The sequence below is a fragment of the Rhincodon typus genome, chromosome 14, assembly GCF_021869965.1.
Source record: "Rhincodon typus isolate 14 chromosome 14, sRhiTyp1.1, whole genome shotgun sequence".
NCBI classification, from domain to species: Eukaryota; Metazoa; Chordata; class Chondrichthyes; order Orectolobiformes; family Rhincodontidae; genus Rhincodon; species Rhincodon typus.
Genome location: NC_063345.1, coordinates 14539090 through 14564969, shown reverse-complemented (window position 1 = coordinate 14564969; position 25880 = coordinate 14539090). Strand labels below are relative to the sequence as shown.

Here is a 25880-nt window from a genome sequence, read left to right as displayed (position 1 = left end):
AACAGAATGAACTACATTTTGAATAATTATTTTATCATACCAGGTATCAATGTACAATGGTCCTCAGGGACACCTGAACACCAGTTATGCCTAACAGTCTGACATCTAGAATTATAAGTCTATTCATAAAAATTGGCAAAAAGCACCAGGTAACTAGTATTCTTCCTCAGGTAACTGATCATTTAGTGGGACGTGTAAAGTTCTAGTGAACATATAATGTTTTTAAAAGAACATGATCCTACTATTGTGAAATAACTCCACCGATATTCATTTCAAGCCCACCGACTCCCACAGCTACCTAGAATACTCCTCCTCCCACCCACCTTCCTGCAAAAATGCTATCCCCTATTCCCAATTCCTTCACCTCCGCCGCATCTGCTCCCAGGATGAGGCATTCCACTCCCGTACATCTCAGTTGTCCTCGTTTTTCAAGGACCGTAACTTCCCCTCCTCGGTGGTCGAGAACGCCCTCAACCGTGTCTCCCACATCTCCCGCACCTCATCCCTCACACCCCGTCCACGCAATAAAAACCAAAAAAGAATCCCCCTCGTCCTCACGTACCACCCCACCAACCTCCGGATCCAACGCATCATCCTCCGACACTTCCGCCATCTGCAATCCGACCCCACCACCAAAGACATCTTTCCCTCCCCACCTTTATCTGCTTTCCGGAGGGACAACTCTCTCCGGGACTCCCTCGTCCGCTCCACACTCCCCTCCAGCTCCACCACACCCGGCACTTTTCCCTGCAACCGCAGGAAGTGCTACACCTGCCCCCATACCTCCTCCCTCACCCCCATCCCAGGCCCCAAGAAGACTTTCCACATCAAGCAGATGTTCACCTGCACATCTGCCAATGTGGTATACTGCATCCGCTGTACCCGGTGTGGCTTCCTCTACATCGGGGAAACCAAGCGGAGGCTCGGGGACCGCTTTGCAGAACACTTACGCTCGGTTCGCAACAAACAACTGCACCTCCCAGTCGCGAACCATTTCAACTCCCCCTCCCATTCCTCAGACGACATGTCCATCCTGGGCCTCCTGCAGTGCCACAACGATGCCACCCGAAGGTTGCAGGAACAGCAACTCATATTCCGCTTGGGAACCCTGCAGCCCAATGGTATCAATGTGGATTTCACAAGTTTCAAAATCTCCCCTCCCCCCACCGCATCCCAAAACCAGTCCAACTCGTCCCTGCCTCCCTAACCTGTTCTTCCTCCCACCTATCCCCTCCTCCCACCTCAAGCCGCACCTCCATCTCCTACCGACCAACCTCATCCCGCCCCCTTGACCTGTCCGTCCTCCCTGGACTGACCTATCCCCTTCCTAACTCCCTACCTACACTCACCTTTCCTGGCCCCATCCCCGCCTCTTCGACCTGTTTGTTTCCTCTCCACCTATCCTCTCCTCTATCCCTCTTCTATCCGCCTCCCACTCTCTCCCTATTTATTTCAAAACCCCCTTCCCCTCCCCCTTTTCTGATGAAGGGTCTAGGCCCGAAACGTCAGCCTCTCTGCTCCTATGATGCTGCTTGGCCTGCTGTGTTCATCCAGCCCTGCACCTTGTTGTCCCACATTAAGGTAAGCTGGTTTTGAAAAGAAATGAAAATATTGGAAGTTTGTAACAATGCTCTAGTTTTCATGAAATGCAATGAATTTGGGATAATCTATCAAACTTTTGTTGAAAGGTCACTGATCTGGAAGGTTAACTCTTGATCACAAATGCCTGACAGTATTTTCTGTTTCTAGTATGAAAGCCTCTGCCACTACAATAAAGGACAATAGGTTTAAAAAAATGCAAGGTTCTGTTTCTCTTGGACCCTGATAGCCAGCTGAGTGTTCAGTTGCCCTCGTCTCTTCAAATACCCCTCTGAACAGTTAGCTTCTAGAAGTCAAATCTTTCGGTAGCTGTTTGTTTATCCTACCTTGCTAATAGGTGTCCTTGCAGCGGAGATGTAGACATCCAGCAGATTGTGACACAGTGGCCAATTCACCCTATAGGACATTTTTGGGAATATGGCTATCATCATCTGATGAAATAGACCAGTGCAGGTACATTTTCCTTGTAATGAGAGCATGTTGATAGAATTGGCATGCTTCAGGACATCTTCAGCTAGTGACGTTACCCAGCCAAGATCACATCTGAGACAATGAAGGTGTAACCTGTTAGCCTTTTACCCCTGTCTAGCACATGTTGTCCAGGCCTCATACTATTGAGGATGATTGAGAAGGAAACTGGCTCAGTAGACTAGAATTTGGTATTCTCAGTGAGTCATTGTGCACCACACTCCCTTATTCAGCTTCATCTTAATAGCTGCAGTTTTTGTAATGCGCATGCTGATTTCTGTGTCGAGCACCTGATTGGTACCACAATCCCCAGAAATGTGTCATATAGCCATTAATTAGCATTGACCATGTCCTGGCCAATGAAATTTATTTTCCTGATGCTGACGGTCAATACAAACCTAATTATAGGCATTAGAGAATACATCTATTTGCCACTGAATGATACTGCAGCTGCATCAGTGTAGAGCAAAACTGATCATAACTAGTAAAAGTGTTCACAATCGTTTATTACACAAGTAGTTCAAGGCAAGAACACTATATTTAGAACATATCTAACAATTCTTCTTTAAAAAATTCAGTAAGGTTGCAATGTTCATGCTGATTGATTGCATAATGACATGTAAAGAGCTGATGAAGGTTTGTTTGAGTTGAAACTCATCCCATTTGCCACTTTCTCATTCTCACAACCTTCACTAAATTCAGCTCTGTTTCTGATTGGATGTCTGAGAGGGTGCTAAAATCAAAGATAATTTCATTGAAAGGTTTGATTATAATACTTTGGATTGCTTATTTATTTAGCAGAATGTCTCACGCAGGATTTCCAATACCTGCAAAACACAAGGCTCCGTAATTAAGAGTAATGAGTCTCAGCCCCCGACCTTATATGTTGTTCTAGTATATGCTCAACGTGGTGTCCTAAGCCTAGCCAACTTGAACTGCTTCATAAATCAGCTGCCTTCCATCTCTATTTCTGACCTTATAATGGTTTTGTTGAATGCAGTGGATTCTGAAGAAGGCTGTGTTGATATGATGTCATACAAGTTGGGAATATACAGTGGCAAATCACAGATGTAAGAAAAATGTTTTCTACCAATAACCATGTCCAAAAAGAAAGACTAATTTACCCTTGAACTTCAAGGACATTACAGTTGCTGCATCTCTGGCCATAAATAACTTGGGGGTTACTCACAAGTGAACCCTATACAATTACTGTGGCTACATGACCAGTTCAGAGGTTGGGAATTCTGCGGTAACTCCCCTCCTAATTTCTCAAACCAAGTTGACTATTACACAGCACGTCAGGGAAAAAAATCCAGTAGAGCATATTCTAACTTTTAATGGGATCAGAATATATCTAGACTGGATTAAGTAGAACCAAAGACCCACAAGGGAGAAGGAAGAAAGAACATTGGGTAATATTTACAAAAGAAATGCTTCGTGGTAAGGACTTGATGCATTCCAGCAAAGTCAGTGGAAGTTTAGAGACTGAATTTCATGAAACAAAAAAAATGTATGCTCTATGTCAGGTTGATTCTTCTAGTGAAAACCAGATCCAGTACAATAATTTGAGAGGGATAATGAAGAGGAAAAGACGATGGGCAATGAAAGAATGAGAATGGAATAGCAGTAAAAGGGGAAGCCAAAAATCATTTACCAGCTTGTAAATAGTGAGCTTGTGGTAATGTCAATAGACTTGTAATCCAGAGTCTTGAAGTAATATTCTGGGGGGAATTGAATCGAATCCCACCATGACACAAGATGAAATTTGAATTCGGTTTTGAAAGAATTGGAATTAAAAGCTGGTCTAACAATGTAATTGTTGATTGTTATGCATACAAATCTGGTATGTCCTTTTAGAGGAGAAAATCTGCCATCCTCTCTTGGTCTGGCAAAATGACTGCAAACCCACAGCAAAGTGGTTGGCTCTTAACTGCCCCTTGCTACTCAGTTCAAGGGAAATAATAGATGAGCAATGAATGGTGGCACAGCAAGTAATGCCCAAATCTCAAGATCAAAGGAGGTCAGTCTGAGCAGTGATAGCAACAGCAACAGAGCAAAGGAGAGTGAACCATGGTAGCGGGATAAATAGCTGAGGAGCAGGGTCTGACCGAGTGAAGATGAAGATGAAGCTGAATCTAGGGCAGTGTTCTGGAGGTGACGTCACAACTCAAAACATGACGTAGGCTTGGCTGCTCAGGAGCCAGGTTTGCTGACTGTGTGGAGTCTGGAGAGAAATAAAGTACTTTTTGTAGTTGCTGTCTGCTAGGAATAGAGAGCGGGGAGTGAGAGATCTGAGATTGGTGATGTGTGGGAAAGGTTTGTGTAAGGTTGGAGAATATTCTTAGGGATAGGATTTACCCACGTTTAGAAAAATATTGACTCTTGACAGGCAGCATAGCTTTGCAGAATGTCGTGTCTCAAACTTGATTGAGTCTTTTGAGGAAGTGACAAGATGATGGATGGCAGAGCAGTAAATGTTGTCTGTATAGACTTTAGCCAGTCCTTTGCTAAGGTCTCTTTTGGCTGGTTGATACAGAAGGTGAATTCACATAGGATCCACAGTGAGCTGGTAGGATGAATACAGAACTGGCTTAGTCAAAGAAGACCATGTAGTAGTGGAAGATGTTTTTCTGAATGGAGATCTGTGAGCAGTGCTGCTTTGCAGGGATCTGTTTCTAATATGTAAATGATTTGGATGAGATGTTGTGGTTGGTTAGCTCGCCGAGCTGGTTCATTATTCCACAGATGTTTCATTACCCTGATGGGAATTCCGAGAAGCCTGGTACTTCACTAAGAAAGTCATCAATAAACGCGTAGAGCTCAAATCCATATACACTCCAATGTGGAGGAAAACTGGAATGATGTAATCCAGCTCAATGGACACCAGAGTTTAAATAACAGGCAGGAAAACACAACAGCGCTTCATCAGAGGCTGCACTGATGATGTTATCCAGCAGGGTAATGAAACATCTGCGAAACAACGAACCAGATTGGTGAGCCAACCAATCACAACATCCACAACCCGAGCTACAAAACTACTCTAAAACCATAGAATTCTTCATGTGGGTTTGTACAGTTTGGGGTCAAGTATAAAGTGCTATGTTAATGCAGTTTGGTTGATAGTACTTGATATCACTGTGGATACTGGGTGTTGGCTGTTTACACCATCTTACATCATGAATTTCTGGGTGAAGTGGGTAGCATTCTGTAAATTAACCTGGGTAAAGGAACTTACTAGAAATGGCGTGTCAGCCAAAAATCTAAAGGTGAAAAGAGGGCTAGGCTAAAAGAATATGACTTCACAAAGGGGATAATTCAAAGGAAGAATCTCACCAAATCTCCCTTGCAGAAGAAAGTCCACACTACAATTTCTCAAATTCGATGCTAGTGTACTTCTCTTTCAAAACACCAACTGTTCACAAGCTGAATGGTTAGAAGGTTCACCTCGTTGAAGGTCCTTTGACATATTTTGAAAGCCAGAGGTAATTGATCCAGCCAATGGATTTAAAGTAAGGCACAGATATTTTTGCCTTTGATGTGATTGTTGTTCAGGCTTCAGTGATTTTTGCAAAATCAAGATCTGATCAGTCATCAAGAAGTTTCAGCAAGGGGCAATAGATGCATTCACAGAGTCCAATGCATTCATTCTGAAGAAGGTTCTCATTGATTACTAATTACTGAGGCATGTGTTTACCCTGGACCTCCTTGCTGGTGGATATAGCGTCAGTATGAGGTCCATCAAATCTCACTAAAACTGTGGACTTCAAAGATTCAGTTTAAACGTCAGACTATTCCATACAAAGTCTTGATACAAGAAGAAGTTTTGTAAGAAATTAGACTTACAAAGGAGGCAGCTACAACACTCTCTGCAGACTTGCTTTGATGAGCTTCTTCCATAAAGGTTGTTCCAATGCAATAGCTTAACATCATTGACTCAGGATCAATCCAGATGGATATTTCTTCTGGCAATGTCCCTCAGGATCAAGGATTACTTTCTTCTATTGCTGTGTTGTGGGACCTGAAGTGATAAACCCAATGCTGGATCCTCCTACCCTGCCACAGCTAAGGCAGGTGGTGTTCAAAGACGAGTGTAATGGGGTTCTTGGAATTCCACACACTCCTTCCACTGTTTGCACTTAATCTTCATCTAAGCCTGTTAGAGACGCTCAGAATGGTTGGCTCCTTCATTGATACTTCTTCTCTAAATTGGACAGTCTTAGATTCGAGATTCCCGTGAGTCCATGGGACTATAACAATTTGCCGTAACAAAATCCTTAGTAGAGAATTTGTTCTGGAGGTCTTGTGGTCTGCCCAACATAAGAATATAAGAAATAGGAGCAAGTATGGACCACTCAGCCCCTCAAGCCAACCCCATTAAGCTGATGGCTGATCTGCCCCTGTCCTCAACTCCTCTTTTGTGACAGTTCCTCATGGAAGTCAACTCCTCTAGTTCAAAAACCTATCTGCCTCCTCTTGAAATACTTTCAGTGATCTAGCATCCTTTTGGGTGGAGAATTCCAAACATCCAGAAATTAGATTTAAGGAGGATGCTCCATAATCGTTTGCAGTTGACCGAGTCAAACGTGAGTTTCCTGCATTCAGCATCATGGGGAAGTAATCCAGAAAGAGTGTCCAGCAGCTGGTGTGGCAATGAAAAATCCACAAGAGTTTGGCAGTGGAACTCGATCCTGTTTGTTTCACAACCTGCAGTACATGGGAAATAATAGATGCTCCTGACAATCTGGATAACCACGTCTGCAGGAAATACCATGGTCTTATCAGCTTTAGCACCAGGTTTTGGAGCTTGAGTATTGCTGGAAGCACAGCAGTACATCCATAAGGGTACGCATGTTTTTGGACACAGTCATCCCAGCCTAAGGAAGTTCAGAGAAGGAATGGGTGACCATCATTCAGAAGAAAGGAGGTGGGGCAAGTAACCAGGAAAGTTCCAGATACACAGATTTTTCTGTGTTGGAAAACAGTAAGAGTGATGTTTCCTTTGGGGAATGCAGCCAGAGCCCAGCTGCGCAAGGAAGAGTAAATTGAGTGGGAGAACAATAGTGGTTGAAGACTTGATCAGTGAGGGATATAGACTGGCATTTCTGCTGCCGCAGATATGACTCCAGGATGCTGTCTTGCCTCCTGGGACATAGGTCAAGGATGTTACTGAATGGCTGTAGGGCATTCTGAAGGGGGAGGGCAAAAAGTCAGAGTGGAGTTTGGAGTGGACTCAACAGCATAGACAGAAAGAGGGATGAGATCCTAGAATAAGAATTTATGGAGCTCATTAGATTCAAAAGCAGGACCTCAAAAGTTGTAATCTCTGCATTATTCTCAGTGTCGAGTGCTGGTGAATATAAAAATAGGCAGATAAAGCAGACAAATGTTTGGCTGAAGAGTTGGAGCAGGAGGAGGAGGGTGCTTTTGATTCTTGGATCATGGCATTCCATTTTTGGGCAGGGTGGGACATATACAAGTCTGATGCATTGCTCGTGGACTGGAATGGGACCAGCTCCTCTGCAGGGAGATTTTTCAGCGTGGTTGGTGAGGTTTAAAACTAATTAGGCGGTGGGGTGGGACTTGCAGCAGATGTACAGAACAGGATTATGCACAGACAAGTCGAGAAAAAGAACCCAAGCTAGTCAGGGACCAACAAGTTCAGGGAGCCCTGAATGTCAAGGGATGTACAGGGTTGAATAAGAAAAGGAGCTTGTAAAGTAGATACCCAAGACTCAAAACGGCAGATGCTCTAGGGGAATATAGAACATCCAGAGAGTTGCTAAATAAAGAAATTAGGAGAGCAAAAAGGGGATATGAAAAAGCACTGGCGGCTGACATAAAAGAAAATCCGAAGACATTTTATAAGTACATTAGAGGCAAGAAGTACATTTATATAAAGGTACTGTATATAAATATACTTTTTATATAAAAGTAGATAAGTATATTTGAGTGGCATGGTGGTTCAGTGGTTAGCACTGCTGCCTCACAGCGCCAGGGACTTGGGTTCAATTCTAGCCTTGGGTGACTGTGCAGACTTCCCATGTCTGTGTGGGTTTCCTCCCACAGTTCAAATATGTGCAGGTGGTTTGGCCATGGGACATGCAGGGTTACATAAATAGATTCAGGGGTCTGGATCTGGGTGGGATAGTCTTCAGAGGGTTGGTGCAGGCTGAATGGCCTCTTTTTATGCACTTTAGGGACTGAAATCCTAAGAGAATAATCAGGGAAAGAGTAGAGCCCATTGTGGACCAAAGTAGCAATCTGCGTTTAGAGCTGGAAGACATACTGAGGTTTTAAATGAGTACTTTGCATCTGTATTCACAATAGAGAGGGGAGATGAAGGCCTATAAATCAGGGGAGGAGACTATGATATACTTGAACAAACTAGCATTGAGAGAGAGGAGATATTAGTGGTTTTAGTAGGCTTATGATGACCCTGTTACAAACATTGACCTCAACTAGAGTATAGGATCCTAAGTTCCAAGCGTGAGACTTTAGGAAGGATTTGAAGGCATTAAAGATTGCTGAAAATGTGCATTTGAATGGCTGCAGGCAACATTAATGTTAGCTATGTAGACAAATTGAAGAAATAAGGTGGTTCTCCATTGATAGAATTCAAAGGAGATGTGGCAGAAGTTCTGAAACTCATGAGGAGTCTGAATGTAGTAGATCAGGAGAAGCAGTTCCCATTGATAGAAGGATTAAGAACCAAAGGAATTTTCAATTTATTGGCAAAACGGGGGCAACAGTGACAGGATGAACTTTTTTCCACCGCTTAGAACCTGGAATGCACTGCCTGAGAGTGTGGTGGAAACAGATTCAATTGTTCTCTTCAAAGTAAAATTGGATAATTATCTTTAGGAAAGCTCTACAGAGCTAAAGAGAAACACAAGTGACACTAAGTGAGATAACAAGGTGTAGAGCTGGATGAACACAGCAGGCGAAGCAGCATCAGAGGAGCAGGAAAGCTAACGTTTCGGGTCCAGACCCTTTTTTTTCTGAAGAAGGGTCTGGATCCGAAACGTCAGCTTTCCTGCTCCTCTGATGCTGCTTGGCCTGCTGTGTTCATCCAGCTCTACACCCTGTTATCTCGGATTCTCCAGCATCGGCAGTTCCTACTATCTCTGACACTAAGTGAATTGCTTTTGCCAGAGCCAGCACAAACATAATGCACCAAATTACCTCTGTGGTAAAATGAAACAAGATTCTGTGAGATTGCTTAAATATGTCTGAGGTCAGTTAAAGGCCAATTTCTCCTAAAGATTTCTGATATACAGTAACTAGTTGTAGTTACTTCTGTTGTCAACAAAGAGGCGGGTTTTCAAGACCAGAAGGCAAGGATTGGCTTTTATATACAACTTGCCTCAGCAGAAAAGCATGATAAAAATCAAACCTTACTATTTCTGGAGCCCTCACTAAAGATAAAGATTTTATAAAAGTTCTACAATTTCACAACCTTTTAGATCCAGGTTAACAGAAAGTACAGACCAGTTTCTGTACTTAATAATAATTACTATTATACACCAGGAGATTCTAGCTATGAATCTTTACGAATATCCAACTTGCAAATACTCATACTTATGATCACGATCCCATACGTGGTTTTAATTTTTAAAGACCCGACATATAAACATTTTGTACTTATGACCAGCTGCTTTTCATTGTCCTGCATTGTATTCCAACTTGTAAACAAATCAGCTTGTGGATGGACTCCAGAACAGAACCTTTTCGCAACCCAGGGACTGCCTGTTCCGGCACATAATTATGAACCATTGACATATAACACTTCTAGTTAAAACTCTAACCCCTCATACAATGCCTCCCTTACAGGCAGACATAAATGGATAAAAAGAAATCGTGGGTATTGTGGGTGGCAGGAAAGACTGGGAAGACAGTTTACTGATCCCTGTTCACTGAGATGATCCTTTTAGCTTGTCAGGGACGTGCTGTTCCTCAATCCTCCTCCTCCAAGTACTTCTACTTGCTTACAGGAGGCACAAAATGACTAGTTCACACTTATCATAATAAGTGTATTACTTATTCGTGAAAAGCCACAGCTTGCACCCAAATACTGGAAAGAAATTTTTAAAAAAGGCTTTCCTCCTTATTTTTACTGCAGAGAAAGGGCCATGCCTTCCTTTCCAGAATTCTGATGGCTTCTGATCAAACATTCAAACCCACGAGCAATAGTTATGTGCAGACAGACGGCCTTTGTCTTCGACCGGTCAACACGCCACAGCTCAATCAACTACTTGTTGCCGGCCAAATCTCCCATTATACAGGCCCCTGCTTTCCGCTCATCTGCAGTAAACACCTTGCCACTGCTTGAGCAAACACCAGTGTAAACAGTACTTATTATAATGGGTATTATGATTTTTAAAAAGTGCTGTAGTCCTTTCCACAATCCTTCGTTCTTTAAAACAGTCCTTTTCTCATTTCTGTCCACAATCAACAAAAAAAACTTAAAAGATAGTCTTTACAATTTTCTTTTAAAATTGTTCAATAAAGTGTAATTTCTGTTGCATTAGCCTGGAAAAGCTGTAACAGAGCAACAGCTGAAATGATATAACAGACCACCGGAGGGCAGGCTGTAATTTATCCATGTACAGAAGTACATGTACACCTGTATCTTTACAAAAAATACAGCAAAGTATTTAAGTCTGGCGACTATATTAATAACAGAGATCGTACACCAAAAAAAGTTAAGACAAAGACCATCTTTGTTTAATTCACAGCTCATGGCTTCCCAAGGTAGAGGAAAAGACAAGAACCACATTCTGCACTGCTGAGAAAGCCGACATTGAAACCGTCGAATCCCGGGCCGGATCACCATGCCACCGAGGAAACCAAAGAAGCCGCTTCAAGGAAGCCGGGCCGGATCCATGAAGATGCCGAAGCAGAACACCACTCCGCAGGACCTGAGTATCAGACCTGAATGTGGAACACCTTCCTGAGTGTGCTGCAAACTATTTACAAATACCCCATTTTTAACATTTTCTCTTTTAGAATTTTCGGCCTTGTTTTTAGCAAAAGTTATTTTGCAGCATTAACTGATCAAAGGCAAATTCAACCATTTTTGAACTTTCATGTCCTAGATTTTTATTAAATTTAAGAAGCAAGAATCCTTCAAGAATCAACATTGCCTTCAGTCATTTGTTGTGTTCTTATGAGACTTTCAGTTTTGCATGAGTGGACACCAAAGTAATTTACCCAATCCTGCTATTCTTAAACAGTGTTTGATCTTGAGATTTTTGTTATGGAGACTGGTGAGACACTGATATCTTTTATACAGTACATACTAGGCATGCCCAGACAGAAAATAACTCGAAAAATTACTCATCAATATAAAACTTTTATTTCCCTCTCCATGCAGAATATAGACATTTCTGGCAAAATTAAAACATTGGATAATTACTGAAGGTCCAAAATATCTCTGCAAAGTAAAACAATAATAATTTCATTAAAGTATTTGTAACTGCACAACTTAACCTTTTATAATTTGACAATTGTTTGGTTTTGTTGTAATGATTTGACATTGTGGAAACTTTACAGAAATATGTTCCATCAGTGACCTCTGCCAAAACCAAAGTCAAACAAAGTCTGATTTTATCTTCAGATAAATCTCTTGGCTGTTCAGTAACTTAAGAGGGGAAGGATTAAGCTGCTATATTTGTGAGCCTTACTGGTAGAATAATCATGCTAGTTAATACAAGTCTTTCCCAGCAGAGAAATCAAATCATCACATATTGCACCGTTGTCTACATCTTCCGCAAAGGAACTTTCATTTTACATTATTCTTGAATATTAAGTGTGAAAACAATCCTGCCAGAAAATCGGTCTTGAAAGATGTCATTTTTGATGCCAGGCCCATTTACTTTACATTGAATGCTCACATCGCTGTTCCTCTTCATATTCTCATACTGCATGGCCACAAGGGGGGTGGAATAATTTACCTAGAACGATTAAAAGACAAGAAGTGAAACATCAGAGTTTCTTAAAAATCCAAGCTCTAACTTTTATTCTAGACACGCCTCTTGCCACTAAAATGGAAATACGTAAGATTTAATAAGAAAATCAGAAAATGCACTCAAGTGCTTTTAATTAAAGGTGGTGAGTGTAGAATAATTACTTAAAACCTGATTCTGTTACTAACTTTATAAATATACATGTGACCTTGCACTTTCTTTTCTTGTTCATTCATGGGGTGTGAGTGTTGCTTGCAAGACCAGCATTTATTGCCCATCACTAATTGCCCTTCAGAATGTGGTAATGATATACCCATAGTACTATTAAAAGTGAAAAGATAAAAAGTTCGAGGATTTTCACCCAGTCACCATTCCAGGTTAGAATCGTATCAGACTTGGAAGGAACTTGCATGGTAGGCAGACATCATTAGCAAGGCTTGCATTCACTACCCATCCCTAATTACTCTTGAACCACATTGATCTGTGTCCGGAGTCACATGTCAGCCAGACAAGGTAAAGGTGGCAGATTGCCTTCTCTAAAGAACACTAGTAAACCAGATGGGATTTTGCAACAATCAGTTTTATGAATTGAATTTAAATTCCACCAGGTACCATCGGTGGGATTTGAGTCCGTGAGCCTGAAGCATTAGCCTAGGTTTCTGGATTCCTATTCTGTGACCTTACCACTGTCTCGCCCCACTCCATGTATTTGCTGTCCTTTATCTTTCTGGGTGCTGGGGTTGTGGGTTTGAGGGGTGCTCTCAAAGGAGTCTTGGTGAGTTAATGCAGAGTATCTTGTAGACACTGCAGCCATGGTGTGCTACTGGAGCATGGAATGAATGGAGAGAGTGCCAATCAAGTAGAGCTACTCTGACTTTTCTACTATTGAGCTTTCTGAGTGTTATTGGAGCTGCACTCATCCAGCAAAATGAAGAGTACTCCATTAGAGTCCTGACTTGTACTTACAAAATGGTGAACAGATTTTGAGGAAACAAGTTCTGTGTCACTTCCTCCAGAATTCCCAACCTCTAGCCTGATGTTGGATTAGAGTATTAATGTGGCTGGTCCAGTAAAGCCATTCAAATAGGGTGGATGTTTAGGAATATAATTACTAGGGGACTGCACTATTATGAGGATAGATATAATTCTTTCCATTTAAGACTGAAAGTCCAATGCATACCCTGTGCCAGATTTCAGAATATCTGGAGAGGAACTTGCAATGGAAGAACAGCATGAGCTATGATAGTCCATGCAGTGATGAACAACATAGGAAAAACTACGAATGAAGTTTTAACAATTTGAGGAGCTAGGCACTTCATTATAGAGCAGAACCCCTCAGATAATAATCTCGACTTTCTGAGCCACATGCAAATCAGCTTGGGGCAAATAATATTGAGAGATAAATGTGAATGAGTGACTGGTGTAGGAGAAGTGGATTTGTGGGACACTACCACCAGTGGAGGAGGCTGACCATTGGAATAGACTTCATCTGAACCCTGTTGGGCTGGTGTTCCAGTAAGCTAGAGAGGAATTTAGTCTAAATAGAGGGGGAAGGCTTTGATGCCCCAAGGGAGTGCAGGCTTGTGGCCCAGGAGCAGCTTGGCTGTACAGGCGGAGAGAAAGAAGAAAGGAAGAGCAGTAGTGATAGGGGTATCCATTAGTTAGGGAAACAGGTGTTTCTGTGGCCAAAGTCATAGCTCAAGGATATATGTTATCTTCCTGGTGCCAAAACCAAGGGTGTCACAGAGTGGCTGCAGGACATTCTCCTCGGAGAGGGTGAACAGCCAGAGGTCATGGTTCCACACTTGTACAGTTCTGGCTGTCTGTAGCAGCAACACAGCTAGTTCAGCTCCTCTGCCTTTTCCCCTTAGCCCTGTAAAATCTTTTTCCTTCAGATAATTATCCAATTCCCTTTCAAAATTCGGTACCGAATCTGCCTCCATCATACTATAAGGCACTACATTCCAGATCCTAAACACTTGCTACATACAAAGATTTTCCTCATTTCTCTGGGTCTTTTACCAGTCACTTTAAATGAGTATCCTCTAGTTCTTGACTCTTCCACCAATGGAAATTGATTCTCCCTCTTTGTTCCCATTAACATTAACTGTTAACTAAGTGCTTTGAATCATGAGTACTATAAGAGTTCTGAAGTAGATTCATACGAGACTCAAAGCTTAACACTGTTTCTCTCAGATGGTCCCAAACCTGCTGAGTTTCTCTCATACATTCTGTTTTTATTTTCAGCTCTCCAGTACCTGCAATATTTTGCTTTTATATTATGAGGCCATATGCATACGACATGAGGAGACAATGACATAGTGATAATGACACTGGACTAGTCGTCCAGGTTATTGTTGGAGGGGGGGGCGTCGTGGGTTTGAATCCCACATTAGCACATTAGAATTTAACTTTTAAAAATTTGGAATAAAATGGAAAAGATAGTCTAATTGTCACCATAAGCAATTGTTGATTGTTGTGCAAAAGCATCTGGTTCACTATGGTCTTTTTAGGGAAGGAAAGCTGCTGTCCTTACCAGTCTAACCCACAAGTGACTCCAGACTGAAAGCAATACAGCTGATTCTTAACAGTTCTCTTGGCAATTAGGAATGGGCAATAAATGCTAGCACAGCCACTGACACCCACATTCCATGAAATATTAAGGAAGGAACAAGTCTTCTAGATCCTGTTTGGGAGGCGATGTTAAAAAATGATGATTATTTCCACAATGAGCACTTGAAATAATAGTGACTATTCTTCCTGTGAAAGAGTCACTGAAGGAGCTGTATGCAATTTCTTTAACCTTTATTGTTTCACTGGATAATCGCCATGATCATGTGATCTTATGGCTAACTTCTGGCTGTATCTGTCATACTTTGCTCTCATTCTTCTTTTTTGGGTTACTTAGGGTCACCACAGTGCTAGTTGATCAAGTTTCTCCATCTCCTCTTATCAGTAACTATAAAATTATAGAAATAGAAACAGACTATTCTCAGCAGCTACTCTGCCAGGATGGTGGCAGAGTGGCAATGTAACTATAATCCAGGAGGCATGAGTTCAAATCTGATCACAGCAACTGGTGGTATATAAGCTCAATTAATAAAATCTAGAATTTAAAAAAAAGCTAGTCTCATTGATCGCAATATTTATCACTAATTGTCATGAAAAATAATTGTGTTCAGTAATACCTTTAGGGAAGAAGTTCTGCCAATCCTTATCTGGTCTGGTGTAAAGATGACACCCAAGTGGACAGTGATTGGTCATAACAAGGTGTAGAGCTGGATGAACACAGCAGGGTTCTGAAGAAGGGTCTAGGCCCAAAACGTCAGCCTTCCTGCTCCTCTGATGCTGCTTGGCCTGCTGTGTTCATCCAGCTCTACACCTTGTTATCTCAGATTCTCCAGCATCTGCAGTTCCTACTATCTCTGGACAGTGATTGGTTTCGGGTTAACTCTTACATGCCTCTAAGAAAGCAGTCTAAGTATGGGCAACAAATGCTGGCTGTTCCAATAATGTACAAATCAATTAAAAGAATAAACAAAGGCTCTCTAAGAATCTTACATTGTTTCAGTTAGATCACCTTTCCCACTTTTAAACCTCAGCAACGTAGGCCCATTTTATTCAATCCCTCCTCATAGGATAAGCCCCCCATTCCAGGCATCAATTTAGTGACCATGTGGTAAGCTAAATCTAATGCTAGTAAATCTTCCCTTAGGTAAACCAACCCAAAACCATGCACAATACTCTGTGTCTGATCTCACCAAAGCCGTGCATAATTCTTGATTAGTAAGGGGATCAGAGGTTACAGGGAGATGACAGGAGAATGGGGTTGAGAAACATATCAGCTGTGATCAAATGGCAAAGCAAACGCGATAGGCTCAATGACCTAATTCTGCTCCTATAGATTATGGTCGTATAATTACATTAAGACTTACTTATTTTCACATCCCTAACTCTTTTTAATAAAGGCCAATATACTATATCATCCTTTGTCAAAGCCTTGAATGTTCACACAGGATTAAAGAAGGAATGTCAAAAAACAGTAAATATTATGATCAATCACTCATTTCAAGAGGAAGCAAAAGAACATTGAAAATCAGCTTCTGAGTTAGAAGGTTTTAATCCACTTACATGTGTCAGTTTTCCATAATAAGGAAAGTATGTGAGATCAAAGGTTCCATCATTTGGATAGAAGTGAATTGTAGCATTGTTCTTCTTTTCTTTCTGAAAGGAAGCAGAGCATACTTATAGCCACATTTCCAAAAGGACATTATGTACTGTGAAGATTTGCTTTAGCAAGCATATATCAAAATAGAGTGGTCACCTTAAATACAGAAGTACCTTGGGCTGGAAGCATCATGTTCTCAAATAGCTGGGAATACTGGAATCTTTGAAGGGCTCCCAACCAGGGTTTCTACTAATGTGGTCAATTGATGTTTAAACTACATGACAATGCAGTTCAGCCATGATCAAATAGAACAGAGTTTGCAGGCCTGAAAGTTCCTACTCCACTTTCCACCCAGTACTTAACCAGTTAGGTTTCTCCAGCTCACACCATTTTGTTACATAGATGGACAGTAGTAGTTTCTGGATAAACCATATAAGTAATTTCTATTGTACATAGAAATTATACATTCTACACAATGTAGAAAGACTAGGTAGAACTCTAACATGTTTAAGTGTTTGGCTTGTAATATTGAGACATTTTGGTTTCATTTTTGTATGAAATGGTCTGCAATTGAGTTGATAAGTGATGAGTTTTTCTTTAATTTAACCATGCATAAGGGCGACCGTTTTCCTAATGTTAATTTTTGAGTTGTTGGTTTTAAATTAGTCAACCAACACAGAAAAATGCATTAATGGCTACTTGCCATTTGACAGCTAGAATTATTTTTAAGTATTTAAATTAACTTTGTCTGAATATTAGAAGAATAAAGAGTGAACCATTGGAGCTAATGGCCCTGACTGATATTCAGATGGTTTTCCATGGTTTGCTGCTGTCACTTCAGCAGAGACTAAAAAACAGCCGTTTCCACCTCTTCTCCAAGCAGAGTTACACCAAGACACCAAAGTGAACCACACATAGAATCTCCAGATCAATGAAGGCACAAAAACATGCATATTTTGAATATTGGTAATTTGCTCAGATTTCAGATTGTCACACCTAAGAGAGTAGTTTATTCCTGAAGACCAATGACTAGAATTAACCAACTCATGCAGAGGTTCCTAAAACTTCACCAGCAGTGATGTACTAATACACAGTAGAAGGAAGCTTATTGTCAATCCATCCTCCACTGCAGAAAACAGTGAGCTTTCTCAGGCATCAATCAATGCATGTCGTAAATTTGCATGTTTTTCCATTTTGTGCACTTACTACTACTGCTACTTACCACCTAGTCAGGAATGCAGCAGCCAAGTTCTGAGAAGATCTCACCTTTATGTTTCATTAGCAATGTGCCTTAAACCCCCCATTAGATCATACAGAGCACAGTCGGAATATCTTCACATCTTGTGCAACCTCCCCAGTTCCCCTTCCTACTTAGAGGACTGTTTATCATTTGCTTTGAACAGGTTTGTGTTGTAGGACCATGCCATCTTGGCACCAATTTGAGTCTGCCCAAGCTAATATCTCCAAAAACACCATCAAGATGCAGAGAGTGAGGAGATTTTCAACCAATTAGTTTGTACTGCCAGCTTCCAGAGTTTAAAGACAGTGTGCTAACCTATTGCATCAGCTCATCTCTCTGGACAAATGAAACAATGTAAATAAAGCTCATATTGTTTTGATCTAGTAAAGCAACAATAAAAAGAAGAAAGCACAACATGGAAGATTTATGAAGGTCTCAACTGACTCAAACTCAACTAAAGCATGTCAATGGGCCATATATCAAAGTATCGCTTGGAATTTGGCACAGTTGGGGAAGCTTTAAAAAAGTGCTCCTCAGAACAGTAAATACACTTAAAAATAGCAACATGCTGTATTTTTCGGCTTCAGCTACCTGCCAACGCATGGAGCCTAGAACTCTTTCATAAGCATTGCATTTTAAAACCAGAGATTATCAGTTAGTTTAGAAAAATAAATAAAAGTACAATATTGAAACAAGACTGACGGGTTGTTGGTAAGATGCAAGATGGCATTGACACCAGACGATTCCTTGTGGGCTCCTATAGCAGATCTAACTCTAACATTTTTTATAAGCGTTCCATACTTTTTAAAGGCTCTTTGATGTTAACGTTTTCTTTCAGATAGTAAAACTTTGGGGAAATTGATCACTTGCTACTCCTCCTTAAGAAGAGATTTATGTTGGGAAACCCAGTGAACTTGCAGCAGCCAGTATATTTAATTCAGGGGTGTTGATAATTTTAAATGCGATCATATGGACTCAATAAACTGAACGGCCTTGCTCTGTGCCATAATGGCTCACTGCCCGTCTTCAATAATGGGCACAGTACTTAAAACGATTAATCCAGTTATAGAGAGGCAAATTCAAAGGTTCATGCTGTATTTCTACAAACTTTTATTACTTGAAGCACAGCACGTGTGCTGTATTTACATTCATTGTAATATAATAAACCTAAGTTCTTTCTAAGTTATAAAAAGGAGTAGATATGGAATGGCAATGGTTGTAGTAGTGGCTTGGTGCACTGTCTCTTGGGACCTTGATTCAAATCAGATCTAAAGTGTTGAGCCAAAAATTCCTTATCTCTTTGCTGGCTACAAGGGTCCAATTCAGGACGAGTTTCCCCAGTTTCCAACTATTTTTATAAAGCTTGAGATTGCAGACAAACAATTTTACATGTCAACATCAATTGACAGCATTATTTGAATGGCGTACCAGATTAAGACATCACCATGTGTAATATCTTTGAGCACCATTGAACTAATTTTATTCATTTATGGGATGTTTCTGTCATGCATTAGACAGTATTTATTGTATTCAAGAAGGCAGTGTTGAGTCACCTTCTTGAACTGCTGCAGTCTTTGAAATGAAGCTACACTCACAGTGCTATTAGAAAGGAGTTCCAAAACACTGACCCAGCAAAAGTAAAGGTACAGCAATATTGACGAAGTTGGGTTCATCATTGTCATTTCCAATGTGGACGTCAATGCCGAGTGGTCTTTCCAGTTTCGTTCCTTTTCTTTGACTTTGAACCATGTGTTAACCAGCGTCTATATGTCACTATGGAATCCGAAGCTAACAACTGTATTTTAACTCAAGGTGAGGCTATTTCAACACATGATTTACTTTACACATTGATGTCACTCACCAGAAATTCACAGGTCACATATGGCGTTGTTCCTTTACCAGGCAGATAGCCAATTATCTATAAAAAAGAAGCAGATATTGCCACATTGCTCATGAATATTAATTTCATATGTTAAAGTGAATAAGAATAACAGTTTCCTCTGCAGGGCACATCTTCCTTACTGCAAACTCAAAGTCTCATGAAAACCGTTCTTCCAATTTTAAAAAGTTCTTCATGCTAATTCATGTAAAATTAATTAAAAGAAATAGCTTAGCCTGAGTTAATCTCTGGACGTAAACAGTACAAATGTGCAAGTTTGAACCCGTGATTTATCACATTGTGATCTTGTCACAATGGAGGTACTAATATAGTGATTGTAACGAGGTCAGCCAGGTGGACATCATAGAATGAGTTCCCTGACTGGACCAGATTAACTGCTCCAAACAGCCAGCCCTGGCTGACATATAAACAGGATGAGCATCACAGATACACTGGTAGCTGACTCTGAATGAGGCAGTACTAAATTCAAGGACTGTTTATGTGTAAGAAAGGGTGACTTGGTGATGGGATACCAGCCTCTGTGGAGTTATTTCACCAAGCAAAGGTATCTCCTTAGAAAGAGGCAGAAAATAGTTTACTAAAGACTTTGAAAAAATCACCTGAATCTATAATGGCCACTACAATTATTTGTAAATGATTTGGATGAAGGAGTGGAAGGGTGGATTAGCAAGTTTGCGGACGATATGAAAGTGGGTCGTGTTGTGGACAGTGTGGAGGGCCGTTCCAGGTTACAAAGGGACATTGATAGGGTGCAGAGCTGGGCTGAGAAGTGGCAGATGGAGTTTAACCCTGAAAAGTGTGAGGTGATTCATTTTGGAAGGACAAACTTGAAAGCAGAATACAGGGTTAACGGAAAGATTTTTGGCAGTGTGGAGGAGCAGAGGGATCTTGGGGTTCATGTTCACAGTTCCCTGAAAGCTGCCACCCAGGTGGATAGAGTTGTTAAGAAGGCGTATGGTGTGTTAGCTTTCATTAATAGAGGGAGTGAGTTCAAGAGCCGTGAAGTTATGCTCCAGCTATACAAAAGGCTGGTTCGGCCACATCTGCAGTATTGTGTCCAGTTCTGGTCTCCTCATTACAGGAAAGATGTGGAGGCGTTGGAAAAGGTGCAGAGGAGATTTACCAGGATGTTGCCTGGAATGGAGGGAAGGTCTTACGAGGAAAGGTTGAGAGAGCTAGGGCTTTTCTCTTTAGAACGACGAAGGATGAGAGGTGACTTGATAGAGGTGTACAAAATGATCAGAGTTGTAGATAGAGTGGACAGCCAGAGACTTTTTCCTAGGGTGGAGATAGCTACTAAAAGGGGGCATAGTTTTAAAGTGAGTGGAGGTAGATACAGGGTAGATGTCAGAGGTAGGTTCTTTACTCAGAGAGTGGTCGGGGCGTGGAATGCATCGCCGGAGAGGGTACTGGAGTCGGCCTCATTAGGGGCATTTAAGCAGCTATTAGATAGGCATATGGATGATAGTATAAGGTAGGGGATAGAGTTTAGATAGACCTTAGGATTAGGGTAAAAGTTCGGCACAACATCGTGGGCCGAAGGGCCTGTACTGTGCTGTACTGTTCTATGTTCTATATTCTACAATAACAGGTCATCTCAACCTCCTGAATAATGGTGGATGAACTGAAAGTAGAGTAGAAAATTAAGTTAATAAATAAAATAATGCAATTGTTTAAGATATAAAACCTGTATTATAGAACATATTGTAATGGCGTACAATATTTATTATCTAGTTCCAGAAGTAACTGATAGTCAAGGTATCATAATAGAGAAATTGAAGTAATAGTTGATAAATACAAAATGAATGTTATTTGTATTTAGGGTAAACAATAAATTCTGAGAATGAATTGATAACTAAAAGGCATCTGGATGCGTATATGAGTAGGAAGGGTTTAGAGCAATATGAGCCAAATGCTGGCAAATGGGATAGATTTATGAAGGATATCTGGTCGGCATGGACAAGTTGGACCGAAGGGTCTGTTTCCGTGCTGTATATGTCTATGACTCTAAAAGTCATTTTGATCACTGACTCTGAGTCAGAAGAAAATGAGTTCAAAGCCCCACTCCAGAAAACTACATGTATGATCTGGATAAATGCTTCATTGAATTATGGGAATACTACATTCTTGGAGACATTAAACCCAGTCTCTACAGTGGTAAGTATAAATGATCAAATGTATCCTTTCCAAGATAAGTGGAGACTTTCTCCCTGTGTTCTGGCTATTACTTATACCACAACATCGGCAAATCACCAAGATGTTTTCCATTTGGAAGATTCACGGAGATCCCACCACCAACAAATTCCGTTCTAATCACACACCCTCCTGACTTGGACGATGACATTATTTCTTTATCATCCCTGAGACAAAATCTTGGCACTCCCTACCTAGCTATATTTGGACTGCACTGAATCAGGAAGTTTCACCATTCCTTTCTCCAGGGCAACTAGAGATTGGTAAGATGATGCAACATGTGTGATTTACATATATTATAATATCATTTATTTTTTATTTCAACATTTTTATTTGAACTAGTGGCATATGGCTTTCCTGTGTGTCTGACAGGTTTAATGACTAACATTTCAGTATATAGCCAAGGCGATGTCTTTCAAAAAAACAGTGCCAGAGAGATAGTTTTGGCGGCTATTGGAAGAATTTATGAGCAAATAAAGCAAACAGTGCGGTGTATTATATTTTTAAATAGAAGATTCTAGCTTTTGGTTTGGGCTTGGGGAAACACCAACAGCTTGGAAAACAACTCTTTAGTTTTAAACAAAACGAAATTGCTGGAAAAGCTCAACAGGTCTGGCAGCATCTGTGGAAAGAAATCAGAGTTAATGTTTCGGGTTGAGTGACCCTTCCTAAGTTCTGTGGAAGGGTCACTTGACCTGAAACATTAACTCTGATTTCTCTCCACAGATGCTGCCAAACTTGCTTGAACTTTTCCAGCAATTTCTGTTTTGTTTTTGATTTACAGCATCTGCAGTTCTGTCAGTTTTTAGTTTTAGTTTGTGCAGTTCTACTGAGTTCTTAGCTGAAGCTGGATGTGTAAGAAAGGAAGATAGTTTACAATTGTTAAAATTAATTTCCTCAGTGTAAGGATTTTAGTTTAAAAGTTCCAGACCAGAAATGTTTGGTTAAAACCCTGGAGAAGTTATTTGAAGCTTGTAATTTTATTACGTGTTTCAAAATCTTTAAACGTATGATATTTGAGTAGTTTGGTTTATTCTATTCTATCCTCATTTCTTTTGCGCAATGAATGTCTGTTTTATTGTTAAAAAAAATCTACAGCATTGTGTGTTTGTCTTTCAGTGAAATACCATCTCATTAAAACTTAGAAGAAAACAAAATATGATCTATCAAGCCACATTTCAGTTGGGTTCTAACTTGTCCTATTGTTACATCAACTGGGACCACAGCAATAATAAATATCGGACTTATTAGTATTTTCCACATCCTGAGAAAGATTTTGTTTTTAAAAACCAGCAAGATCAAAACAGGCTAACTGGTCACTTATTTAATACGCTGTTTTTAGGGTTTTGCCATGGACAACTTGCCTATGTTATGTCTAATGTGTAGTTCCTGTAAATCATTGATTATAGGCACCTTGAGATGTCCTCAGGACAGGAAAGGCCATTTGAAAACATATATTCTTTCATCTTTCTTAATTTAATCAACAGATTGTGTGTGTGCCAGAGAATAGTCATATATTTGATACCAGTTAATTCCAGAGCAGATTGAAGTTCCAAGATTTATTGGCATGTAGAAACAAGTATCAATAAATCTTCAGTGAACATAAAACTGGCCCAAACAAAGTATATCGGAGATGGGTTAACTTTTACAACAATTTATTGTATTTATACAGCACCTTTAATGTTGACACAGGCAGAAATGAGGATGAGCAGGTGCCAAGCCTTAGAGGGAAACATTAGGACGTGTTGTAAAAAGTCAAAGAGATAGATGGAAGTGCAGGAACAGAGTCATTTAGTGAAGGAATGACCGAATGTGAGACCTTGGTGATTGAAGGCATGGCCAACAATACTCTGGTGAAGGAAAGCAGGGTTCTCAAGAATGGAATATTCAAGAGGAGGGACTGTAAGGTAATAGGAAGTTAACAAACAAAGGAAAGGGGCAAATTCACAATTTGAACTTGTAAGAATTTTAAATCATAGGGACTGGGAACCAACGTTGCTCAGAAAGGAGAAGAGTGATGCGTAAGTAGGATTTGATATAAACAGCAGAGTTTAAACGAGTTACATTTGAGGAGAATGGGGGGGCCCACCAAAACAGTACAGGAGTAATGGAGTCCGGAAATAACAAAGTCACACATGAAAGTTAGAGTGGCAATGGACTGCAGTAAGGCCAGAGACAGCTGACATTATAGAAAATGAAAGAGGACAATACATGGGATCAGAAGCTCAGTTTAAGGTCATGCAGAATGCTTAGGATCTGCATATGGGATGGTTTTTGAACATTCTGTGTCACAAAAGCATTAGCTTTCCCAATGGATCTCATCTGTGGATGTCTTTTATAAGTTGAAGATAGTCTGGCGTAATTACCCCTTACTTCCATAGGATAAAACCTACAGAAACAAATGTAACAACTTGGACCAATTTTAACAACTGATGCAAAATGGATAGTGGTTGTGCAGAGAGCACTCCCATCATCCACTGCTCACCCCCACACCATTGCTGTTACAACAAATGATGGGGAAAGTAATGATGGATCCCTGTTTTCTCAACAAACCAACATACTCTATTCATCTTCAGAAAAATGCAGGGTTTTCCTGCAGAGTATCCAAAAGTAGGATCTTCAATTCCGGAGCAGTTTTTCAGCATGGTCCGATTAAACTGACAAGCTAACCGTTCTTCACTTTCATTCTTCTTTTGAATGAAGTATTGCCCAGGAGAACATGGAATGTTCTTAATTGCCTGAATACTGTCATTGTAGGCTGTAAGAACAAAAAGAAAATTTCAAAAAACATGAGCTGACATTAGCAACAGATTTTTTTCAGATAACAGAAAAAAAGCAACTGAGAGAGTGTCATTATTTGCAGGGTGGCTATTAAATGGAATTATCTACCTGCAACTCATTGAAGTGGCGCCTCCTGGCGCTTAAAAAGGGAATTAGACACCTCATTACTAAAATGAAGAAAGAGACTGCAGAACAAGTAGGTAACTGAATGAGATAAGTGGTCTGTGTGAATAAAATGCACTGCTATACATTGTTTTTAAATTCATTCATGGGATGAGGGTGTCATTAGCTAGACCAGCAATTGTTACCCATCTCTAGTTGCCCAGAAGGCAGTTAAGAGTCAACCATTTTGCTGAGGGTCTGGAGTCACATGTCGGCCAGACCAGGTAAGCTTGGCAGTTTCCTTCTTTAAAGGATATTAGTGAACCAGATGAGTTTTTCCCCCAACAATGGATTCATGGTCATTATTAGATTCTTAATTCCAGATGGTTATTGAGTTCAAATTCCACCATTTGCCATGGTAGGATATGAACCTGGGTCTCCCAAGCATTATCTGAGTCTCTAGATTAACAGTCCAATGATAATTCCACTAGGCCATCGCCTCCCCTATGTTTAGATGGCTGGTTTGCAATACAGAGTAATGCCAACAGTGTGGGGTTCAATTCCCACACCAGCTGAGATTACCATGAAGAATTCTCCTTTTCATGCCCTCCCCTCATCTGAGGCATGGTGACCCTCAGGTGAAACCACACCAGTTGTCTCTCTCTCTAATGAGAGAGCAGCCCCATGGTCTGGCAGGACTACGGCAACCTTACCCTTACTTTTAGGAGCCATTTCTTCCCAGCAACTTTCTGTGATTCCAAAATAATTTCAAAAACTGTTCTCTACTTCAACAGAAGAGCAGAAGTCCTATTGCAATAGTTTGCAAAAAAGATGCAATATTCCTTACCAAACACAGTAACAGGAGCAATTTCTGATGGGATATTATTGTTATTGCTGGCACCTTCAAACAGTAAATTCAATTTAAAATGATGCCAGCAGTTGCTGCAAATAGCAGTAAGCAAAAACAAACAGGTTCCTGTAGTGCATCACTGTACATTGACATTCCATCGAACATTAAATGGCTATTCAGTTTTTCTAAGAAAATGAACATCGTAGGATGTAGGTTGGTCTGGAAATTATTAGGATTAGAGAGGAAGGACAGATCATAAGAAGAGCGACGCAATGGGAGAAAGTGAGAGGGAGCAGGGAAATGATTCAAGCAGCAAGATGTTACATCAATGGTTAACATTTTCAGATGCTGTATACAGAAAACTGACTACGGTGAAGACCACATCAATGAAGAGTACTTACGTTCAGCCTTACAATTCAGTAAATTTGGCAATTTTCCTTTCATTTTCTTAAATGGTCAGATCGAAGGCAGAATCATAAACATGGACCTGATTCTGGGATTGCTGCCTCCCGACCCAGTATGTGGGATTTTTATGGCCCGGCGATAAGGATGTGGTTTAGGAGCCACCTACAGCAATTCCACCCTTGGCCTTGAGGGGTTGGACATTTTCTAAC

At 40.6% G+C, this 25880-nt stretch overlaps 1 protein-coding gene across 2 annotated transcripts in view; it reads right to left on the bottom strand.

Moving 5' to 3' along the window:
- Window positions 1-11704: 11704 nt before the first annotated feature.
- atp1b4 (ATPase Na+/K+ transporting subunit beta 4) overlaps window positions 11705-25880 on the bottom strand; it is a 58653-nt gene continuing 44477 nt past the window's right edge. For both annotated transcript variants that reach the window (XM_048605242.1, XM_048605243.1), the window contains 4 exons: window positions 24095-24291; window positions 19302-19358; window positions 16164-16256; window positions 11705-12020 (listed from right to left, as the gene is read on the bottom strand). In XM_048605242.1, coding sequence (XP_048461199.1) covers window positions 11859-12020; window positions 16164-16256; window positions 19302-19358; window positions 24095-24291 — 509 coding nt within the window. In that variant the 3' untranslated portion in view covers window positions 11705-11858. The remainder of the gene's footprint in view (window positions 12021-16163; window positions 16257-19301; window positions 19359-24094; window positions 24292-25880) is intronic.